This window comes from Bubalus kerabau, chromosome 1, assembly GCF_029407905.1.
Source record: "Bubalus kerabau isolate K-KA32 ecotype Philippines breed swamp buffalo chromosome 1, PCC_UOA_SB_1v2, whole genome shotgun sequence".
Taxonomy (NCBI): Eukaryota; Metazoa; Chordata; class Mammalia; order Artiodactyla; family Bovidae; genus Bubalus; species Bubalus kerabau.
In genome coordinates, this window is record NC_073624.1 from 153,102,584 (window position 1) to 153,113,029 (window position 10,446).

At 38.2% G+C, this 10,446-nt stretch overlaps 1 protein-coding gene across 6 annotated transcripts in view; it reads left to right on the forward strand.

The window, feature by feature from the left end:
• VCL (vinculin) overlaps positions 1-10,446 on the forward strand; it is a 109,088-nt gene that overhangs the window by 70,248 nt on the left and 28,394 nt on the right. For 4 of the 6 annotated variants that reach the window (XM_055536331.1, XM_055536317.1, XM_055536338.1 and 1 more), the window contains 2 exons: positions 7,571-7,664; positions 8,624-8,771. In XM_055536331.1, the coding sequence (XP_055392306.1) occupies positions 7,571-7,664; positions 8,624-8,771 (242 nt within the window). The remainder of the gene's footprint in view (positions 1-7,570; positions 7,665-8,623; positions 8,772-10,446) is intronic. The other 2 variants (XM_055536325.1, XM_055536345.1) reach the window with 1 other exon arrangement.

The window sequence follows — 10,446 nt, forward strand, 5'->3', positions numbered from 1 at the left end:
ATATGCCTACCGCTGAATTTTATGGGAAACTTTTCTTAATCAGCTTTTGACCCAGAGAAATCTACAAAGGAAAATGTAGGCATTTCTAGGTGTGTCCCTTTATCATTCCATTCTCCCTAAAAAAGCTTCACTGAAATATTAGTTTTCACATTGTCTGTTAGTTTGAGGGGTCCCTTTCCCCTTGGTCTATAATTTCCTGTTGGACTCCACAAGGGCTGGTGGATTCCTCCTAGACCCCAGCAGCAGGGGTTTGAGGTGCTGCTCTGGCCTGCTTCTCCCTGTTTAGTGATTGGAAACAGAAACACTTCTCTTATAGGAGCCCAAGATCAGGCAGTGGGGGGAACCCACTGTCTCTAGGACCCAGCTTCCCCTACCGTGTGGGCCCAAATGTTATCTCCAGGGCCGCCATCCAGCAGGCTGGTAGCAGACTGCAGAAGGGATTTTGTATGATTTCCCCTGGGTGTCCAATAGGGCTCTGTTTGTCCTCTAGGACACCTAAAACTTAAGGTCGAAGCTGGGCCTAGAATGACCAATTCTGTCTCTTTTGTTGCCCAGGAAGTTAAACTAAATGTGTAGGAGAAATTAGTTAGATTATCTTAACCATGGATTTGTTTTCAGAGGCATGAAATTATTGAACAAGTCCTGAGACTATATTTTAAATCCATATGGTAAAATCATATAAAGTCTTTGATATTTTACTTAATTTTGCTTTTGCATGTTTGACAACTTTCACTTCCCTGTTATGACTTCTTTATGCATCTTTTTTTTGTTCTCTTGTTTGTTTTATTCTTTTTCTCACGTTTAGAAGGTAAGCTTTCTCTTGCCCTTTAGTTCTTTCTTGCTTAAAAAGAGAAAAAGCATGTCTGTGAGGTTTTCTTGTGCTGTGTGCCATGCCTTATCCCGTGTGCCGGTGTGTAACACTGTGCTCGATTATGCGTCAGAATGTGACTTAATATGGGACTTGGGGCTGTGCTGAGCAGACTGTTTAGCTCAAAAGAAGCTGTTTTTTGGGGGGAAGCAAGAGGAAAGACATTAATATAGGACGTAAGGCTTTCTATATTTGGTGGGTGCTTTCCTCTCTTTGGAGACTTCCCTGGTGGCTCAGTGGTAAAGGATCCCCCTGCCAGTGCAGGAGATGTGGGTTCAGTCCCTGGGTCGGGAGGATCTCCTGGAGATGGAGGATCTCCTGAAGAAATGGCAGTCCACTCCAATATTCTTGCCTGGGAAATCTCATGGACAGAGAAGCCTGATGGGCCATAGTCCATGGCCCCAAAGAGTTGGACACGACTGAGCAACTAAACAATTCCTCTCTTTGAGCAGGCTCCTGGGAACTGCTTTGACCTGGTCATTCCCACTGACTTCTTTTGAGGGGCAGATTTCCCCATGTGGGTGACCCCTAAGTTATCTGTGGATCCTGCTCTTAGCAAAGGAAACTTCCAGCTGATGCCATCTCTGTATTTGCCTCTCGTGCCAGTTTCCTTTGCAGGCTCTGGAACTTGGCTTTTGGAGATGCATCATTGAGGTTTTAAGCCATAATGAAAATAAGTAGGTTAGAGAGTCTCAGTGAGGCACCTGTCCTTCACAGTAATCCAAGCCTGCAGAATCAAAAGGAAAAAGTCGGGTGTACCTAAAGTTTTTCCTAACTTCAGTCCCTGGCTCACTGCATGTTCTGCTGTCGGAGCTGTGAATCAGCCGTCGTTCTCTATGACTTCATGTTCCCCTAACCTAATCTCTTTCCCTATTCTCTTCCCTTTGCTTCTAGCAGATGAGAAATAGTAAAAAATGAGGAGCAGGCACTGCAACCATCATGTTTCTATTTTCAGAGGGGAAAAGTCATCCATCAATTAGAATAAGTCACTGAGCTTTACTTTGTGAAAATTTGAGAGCTGCTTCTTTAAAGACCAAAACCAAAACTGTGGTCAGTTGAGGTTTTCAGGAGGAAGATTAGGCACCTGGGGGCATATACAAGGGAAATAGACCTGGTCCCCACTGTGTCACAGTCTAATAGTCATCTCAGTTTTATGCTGATCTGGAAGGAATCAGACTGTTAGGATACTATAAAACTATCAGAATTAAAGGAAATAAATAAAATTAGCCCAGCCAAAAGAAACTTAAGTACAAAATGACATCAGAATGAGCAATGAATATTTATTTTTTAACTTCTTTTTGCTTTTGTTATGCATTTACCTGATTCAAAAATCAAAATGCTATAAAAAGATATATATGACATAGCTAACTCTCATCCCAATCCGTTTCCACTCTATCTCCCTTACCCCCTAAGAGTAATTGTTTTTATTCGTTGCAAGAATATTTAGAAAAAAATTTTACCCTGAAAATGGAAGTCAGTAACTAGGATTTTAGTTATTTTTCAGTTCAGTAGCGTTATGCATCTTTCATTGCTCACCTGTAAGCAGTGAATTAATCAGACCGTGTGTCTGTCTGTGACCCCTGGGTTCCCATTCTGTTTAATACATGAAATATTTTTACCTCCTCTCACGCCCTACCAATAAAGAATTAACTTTGTCTTACCATACTTGTTTCATGCCTCCCCATTGGTGCAGTTTTCTCCTGGAAAGTGATGATTCCTCTAGAAAAGTGGGGGAAGAAAGTAAGTGGAAAAATTCTTGGTAAAAGTGAGTTTTGCCGAATAAATTAAGATTTTAAAGAGGCAGTGCAATAGCTGACTATTTTATGTTTTATACCTACATTCAGATGGCAGATTTACAAATTTAAAAGTACTTTGACTTTAAACCCTTCCTTTTATTTTGAAAATAAAAATCCCCCCCTCGAAGTCAATAATCATCTTATAATGATTATTAAAAACTAGTTTAGCATTTTTCCTGAGTATACATTATGAGACAAAAAAGTTTAGGGATTGAACAGGATTCACATTTTACCCTTTGTAAATTTAGCAATATATATTAATCTTTTTTTGGTGTTTATATTACTTGTATTTTGACGCATGTTGAGAATAAAGAGGAAATGAGAAAAATTTTAAAAACTGAGAATTTTTGAACCCTATGAGGTGTTCCTGTAACTGCACCCTGAGTCAGTTATTCAGAATTTGTCCCTGTGGTGCATCTCCTCCCACTGTGGGCCTAGGTTGGTGGTGGGTAAATGTAGTGAGTGACTCAGATATCTTTGTGCAGATTAGAGTACCAAAGAAGGAAATACTGCTTAGAACATGTGATCCTATAATACTTTCCCTTACTGCAGACCATTGGGGTTTAAGTGTTGATTTTTATTTCAATTTTGAAAAAATAAGGTTACATATGAGCTTTTTATGAGTCTTTTAATGTGATACAATATTAGTATTCTAGTATGCAGCTAACACAACAAAGGATTTATCTCTTAGAGTCAGAGACAAATAGTTAATTTAATCATTTATATATCTTACCCTCTCCCCCAACCAAAGGAGAAAAGCCCACCACGTTAAATTGACATTTCCCTTCTGATCTAAGTGATTTTTTAGTTGATACAACTGATTGTGTGCACATAGTTGGTGCAGACTTGTAGCACTGAGAAGGTATTCTTAGAGATGAGGAACTGGTGCCTGGGAGGCTTGCCTGGAGATTCAGGGCTAGACAACTTTCTCTCCATGGTTAAATGTAGTTTACAAGATTTTGTGTTACTGTCCAATTTAACTTTCCAAAAACATCTTTGTTTAAAATATGGATTTGGAGTTAGAAATGTGGTCAGAAATGGAATGGAGTGGGAAGGGTGGGGACAGGAGGTGTTAGTGGAAAAACGAGAGTAGGTTGGGCAGTGAATGAGAGGGGTCCTTAGTCCCATATTTAAAATTTTCAAGAGCATGGGATTGCAGGAGCTCACTTTTCCTACCACACGTCCTCTTGACTGTTTGTGGGAGGAACTCAGTGGTTCTTGGTATTAATATTATTCAGTGTTCTTTAGGTCTAACTCTGTATTCAATTTCAGAAGTGTTTCAGTTCCTGGAAAAGCATGGAAAAAGGAGTCTTTTAGGTTGACCTTCTGACTTTTAGTATGTGTGGCAGAGTTTCAAGGAACTGTGTTTCTTTTCATTTAAAACCTGAACTCCTGAAAGTTTTACAATAAAAGGAACCAGAGCAGGAAGGGCCAGAACCCTGCCAGCTGTCCCCAGAGCTGCACAACTATATCTGATCTTTTTTATATTCACTAAACAAAACAAAACAAAACCCAACAACAACAACAAACAGAGAAGAGGTTGGTGAAGACTTTTCTCTTTCCCAAATTTGAGATATTATAGAGAAAAGTACTTAGTGAAGGTGCAGTTTTTTTCTCTTCTATTTCATACCCAGAGTGTACTCTGGGTACTTAGACCTACATGGCAAGGTTTAACTAAAAGCTCTGTGGTACATAATGTAGTTGGCCACAGAGTTATGGTTATTTTCATCCTTTATAAATGTCTCAAAATTGCTTCTTAGTCCTAGTTGAATTTGTTTATATTATATCTAGTGTTAGTATACTTCTATTGTTGCTTATGTCAGAATTCTGTTACTTCCATAATAAACAATCCCCTTCAAAAGAAATTCTTATGACATTCTTAGGACACCAAAATGTATGTTCCTATAGACATTTTTGCTTTTAATGTGGTTGGTCAAAAAGGTTGTTGGGGACTCGAACAAACTTTTTGGTCAACCCAATAGATATGACATTTAAATGTATTGTGTTTAAATGATTATTTACAACTTATTCCAGAAAGAATTTAATGTGGCCCTCCCAGTGACTGTTTTAAATCTCAAAAATTGTCTAAAATTTATTCTGTTAAAGTTTTTGCTAACTAATTGAATTTCCCAGTTTAAAAATGCATCTTCATTGCATATTTGCCATTGATTCTTTTCAGGAGAATATGATAGTAATTATAAGAAATAATGTTGACTTCTTCATATTGTCACGTCTCCTCAGGACCAAATTAGTCACATCCTTAGAGTCAGATTCTTTCCTTGAAGTGTAGTAGCCATGCTTTATTAGGGAGAGGAAAAACAGTGACTTTTGAGGATACTGAATGCTGAGCAAAACCGGTTTTTCTATTGTGTTTCAAATCATTTTTGGGCAGTGGTGAGTAAAAGCAGTCATTTAGGTTAGTAAGAATTATGAATTTGATTTATAGAGCTAATTTTCTGGGCAGTGGCAGTATTAATCAATCCAAAATTGGCAAAGCAAAAGATTTGCTGACTACTGTAAAAGGTTAGTGGAATCTTTGACAACTCTCTTTGGTAAAAGAAAAAAAATTCTTGAATTTCATCCAACAGAAAATAATGAGATTTGAGATCAAATGGGGCTTCTAGGACTGAGCCCCTTAATTTAAAATTGAAGTTAAATGAAGCAATGAGGGAAAAAATGGCTAAAGTAGAACCTAACATGCAAGAAATGCTCAATTAAGGTTAGTTTCCTAACTAATAGCTATTAATGCTAGAGTAGACACTAGAAAATTTCTGATCTTTGTTTCCTCTTAAATTTAGATTTTGAAATATAAATATCTATTGAATTTTTCACTGAATATATATGTGTATTAGAGAAATTATTATTAAGAGATTTTAAATTAAGTATTTTTACATGACTTCAGTTTCTCTGCTTCAGCGTGTGCACAGTATTTCCTAGGTGAGAGATTGTGAATTTTTAAGAACTCTGTATCTAGACAAAGTCCTGTAACTTGTATTAGACCCTGAAGGCTATCCAGCTCTGAGGTTGAGTATTGCCTGAGACTTTCTTTAAAACGATATTAATTTGGGCCTTGCTAATTTGGAATTGAACTAAAGTTGACTTTTGAAGGCAAGGTTTGCTGTACAGAGTGATTAGAACAAGATGGAGGAGGAACAAATACGTGAGAAGCAAAGCACTTAAACGCCACTTGTCTACTTGCACTAAATACAAATGGATTTTAAAATAGATCCTCCTACGACTCAGTCTTTTATTGATAGATAGCTATCATAATTTCATACACCTCAGTAATAAAAGTATTTTATTTCCATTTTTTCAGTGATTTAGTTCACTTCTTCTTAGTTGCTGTGGAGGAGAATTTGTTATTTAGAGCCTGAGGTAGACAAATTTATAACAGGAGAACAGTCTGTATCTGTTTAGATGGGGAAAGAGGGAATCCAAAGCTGCAAGTTCTATAATTTGACTGAGTACTTCTGAAAAGCTAGGGTTAGTTCTGCTGAAACTCGAAGCCTAATTATGAATGCTCCCTATACTGACTGGTGCCAGTGCTGGGTTTTGCTTGCATGTAAAGTGGGGATGCTCCTAGTGCCCCCCAGTGGAAAACTGGTGGCACCACACCTTTAAGAACCCCGATTTACGACAGTGGAAATCGAAAAAAGGTGGGGATTTAAGACATTCCCTAGAGTTGGAGAAGGCAATGGCACCCCACTCCAGTACTCTTGCCTGGAAAATCCCATGGGCGGAGGAGCCTGGTAGGCTGCAGTCCATGGGGTCGCTGAGGGTTGGGCACGACTGAGCGACTTCACTTTCTCTTTTCACTTTCCTGCATTAGAGAAGGAAATGGCAACCCACTCCAGTGTTCTTGCCTGGAGAATCCCAGGGACAGGGGAGCCTGGTGAGATGCCGTCTATGGGGTCGCACAGAGTCGGACACGACTGAAGCGACTTAACAGAGTTTCAGAGGGTAACTCTGTACTTTGATGGATGGACTCTGTAATAGCCGGTTCCCTGAGTGTTAATAAAAGAGAGAGAGACTGACTTTTAAGGTGTTAGAGACTTAAGAGATGGCCATTCAGTTGTGAGAATGGGTTCATACATATTTGTTATATTGTTTTCTGTATTTTTGTTTGCTTAAAAAACCCTATTAAAATATGTGTATATTTTAAAAGTGATTAGTCTGTTTAGACTTCTCATGCTATATCCTGGGAGGTTTTATGCTAGTCACTATGAATCCTGATTGTAAACAATAGATTGAGACCCCCTTATTCTGTCCTGCCTCTTCTTCCAGGTTAGGGATGGTGAGGGAACTACGGATGAGGAGTGGCAGAGAAGGCTGAATGTATTTCTTTCCTGTGATACATTCAGTGGTTTATTTGTGGAATTAAAACTAAATTGCTAGATTAAAATTTTCAGTTTTCTTCTAACCAGTAATTTCAGGTTCCTCGGGTTAATTAAACATAGTGAAATATCATCCAGTGTGTATATTTCAAAACAAGATGTAAGAGAAACTGTGATTTGTGGCACCACATCCTAATGAGGCTTCTCTGAAGCCAGGAAGGCTTTGGCAGGGCTGCAGTGTATGAATGTTGACTAGTAGAAAGGCTGATAATGAGGCATGTGACAAAAAGGGCTTTTTCCTGCTGATGATATTAAACTGCTTTGACTTGAGCAGTTTTACCAGTTTTCATAGTTTAGTAATAGGGAGACCAGAAAATAGAATTAACTGAAGATTTGCATGCAAGATATTGCATTTTGACAGAAATAAGTGTTATGGTGTGATGAGAATATTTTTAAGGCTGTTATAGGACTACTGTAGCTATTGTATGTTAATGGTGTAACTTCTTCTCTGTCTTACTTTGTTTCATGGTATCTCAGTTTTTGCAAAGAAAATAATTGATACTTTTCTTCAAAAGGACACTGAAGCCATGAAGAGAGCATTGGCCTCCATAGACTCCAAACTGAACCAGGCTAAAGGTTGGCTCCGTGATCCCAATGCCTCCCCAGGTAACCCTCTGGTTTTACTTTTCTGATAGATACATAAAAAAACTTAAACTAGGCAGAAAGAAAATGAAAAAAAAAAAAAAAAAGAATTTATTCCATAATCTCATAATTCTGAGATAACTACTGCAACATTTAGGGGCATATGCCATTCTCTGATAGTTTTGACTAATTGAAGCATTTCTGGTCCTCTAAAGGATGAAGGGCATGAATTAATTACCTCTCATCACAGAGGAATAAACCAAAGTGAACTGGGCATTCTTTGCCAGATTATTGGTTCACCCTTTCCCTGAATCAGAAAGGTAATTATTTTGCAAAAAAGCTCTTTTCTTCTAGTTCCCATTGGGCAGATTTCCATTTATGCCAACAGAATACTTAATTAAGCAGATGAAATGATGATGCTAATAAGAATTGGGAAGCAAAGTTGACTTGTATAAAGATAAGACCCAAATAGGTTATTGAGCTAGGCTTTATGGATTTTCTAATCTAATATTTATTCAGTTTTAGATTAATATTTGAATGAATGTATAAAGCCTAATAGAGTTTGGAGGGGTTAAGTACTATTAAATTGTTAGAGCCTACTTTCATCTCATCCATATGCTTACCACAAGCTGCTTATTATCTCCAGCTGTTTATGGTTCCAAGGATCTTTTTCTGCAGTCTCTGTGGTTGAAACCTCAACCTACAGTTTAAGGGCACAGCTTGGCTGTTAACTATCAGATGTATTGCCTTCTATTCACTAGTCATTTAAAATCATCCATTCCTTCATGAATGAAATGACTTGTAAAGCATCCTCTCTAAATAATTAATAGATCTGTAATGTAGACATTGAATCTCTCTCTCTCTCTTTTTTTTTCTGGCTGCCCCAGCCCAGCCAGGGACTGAACTCAGGCCATGGCAGTGAAAGCCCAACATCTTAACCACTAGGCCACCAGGGCACTCCCTTGAATATCTCTTTATTTTAGGTGATGCTGGTGAACAGGCCATCAGGCAGATCTTAGATGAAGCTGGAAAAGTTGGTGAACTCTGTGCAGGCAAAGAACGCAGGGAGATCCTGGGAACCTGCAAAATGCTGGGGCAGATGACTGACCAAGTGGCTGACCTCCGAGCCAGGTAAAGTTCCTTTGCTCTTACCAGAGCACTGGTGGCAACAATTGGGATCTTGCTTCTGATGGAGTGATTCAGAAGCAAGTTTCTGTGAATTTTACTGAGTTCTCTTTGGCTGATAGATAAGGAAGGTATTACATTCTATGCTGGAATTGGAGTGAATTTTCCTTCTGATGAACTTTTAAAATATGTAGATGCCTTGTAGTAAAGTTGAAGTTGAAATAGAAATCTGTTTTTTTAGTTTCTAGTCATAGGCTTATGAAAAACAAGGTATAGTGGATAGATGTCTTTTATGAAGGATGATGGAGAGAAAAAGAAACACAAATTGGAATTATTTCACATTTCATTTGAAAAATCAGTTAAATAGATTATCTTCTGTGTTGGTCATATCTAGGCTCTATTGAGTTTCTATTTAATCATTATTCATTTAGTTTTATAATTCTTTTATCTATCTCTTAGCCACTTCAAGTTTTGGCTTTTAGAATCGCAACTCCGTTTCCCCAAACTGTGTTTAGTTTGCTTATAAGAAAACTCAGTATAATAGGTTTGTTTGGAACCCATACATATAGTTAATGAAGTTTTAAAAGGTCTTCAATTTTTATGAAATGTTATGCTATGGATATTGAGAAAATTGAGGTATAGATAGAGTTTAATTTTGCTTCAAGATTGTCATGATACATCTCAAGGTAATTGGAATTACCTACAAACTAAGACCTCAGGAACACTCCTTGATGTGTTGCACACCATTACACATGGCCTCAAATGTATTAACATAATGGAATTCAGAATATAGTTCTTTTTTTTCTTTGGCCATGCCATGTGGCATGTGGGATCTTCGTTTCCCAATCAGGGATTGAACCTGTGTCCCCTGCATTACAGAGTCTTAACCACTGGACGACCAGCGAAGTCCTAAACACAGTTCTTAAGAATTGGTTCCTAACCTGTTTTGGACCCAGGTCATTTTTATAATTTGATGAAGACTATCAATCTCTACCTAAAAAAGATGCATATAAACATGCATATACAATAGTATGTGTAATTTCCAGAAGTTCATGGATTCACTGTAGCCCTGGAAGCTCCGTGGGCTTCAGGGTAAGAGTCTTTACCTTGAAGGAACGAAGAAAGTGCATAAATAAATGTGATCTCATTGAGTGCAGTGGGCCTTTTCTCCTGCTGTGAAGCAGTCTCCTCTGTCATGAGCCTGACAGAAACTTTACAGAAAGGACAAAAAGAAGTTCTGTTCCCATTCGGAGAAATGCCAATGCCTTTTTGACAAGATTCTTGGCTCTTCTAATTTCTCTTGGCTCTTCTAATTTCTCTCTGCTGCCTCTTTTGTCTGCAGCCTTTTCACAGTGTGGTAGACAGCTTTCAGTTGGAATTCTCAAGTACACAGTTGTATGTATTTAGAGAAAGATGAATCTGAACAAGAGAACAAGGTAGTTGCTGTACAGGATCAACCATAAATCTATAAAGAGAAAAGGTTGAAGCAGTGAGGAGCCCCAGTGAGTCTGCTTCACACTGGCGCCTGCAATCTCCTTTCACAATGAAAGATTGCAAAGCTGTCTCCCTGTTATCCTTTCTTGGATATGCTTAACTTTCTAACAGTTTAGCGGCTGAAACTCAGTAACAGTTTCCTCTTTGGTATTCTTTTATTCAGTCACCTAGGATTGTAAATGTATAT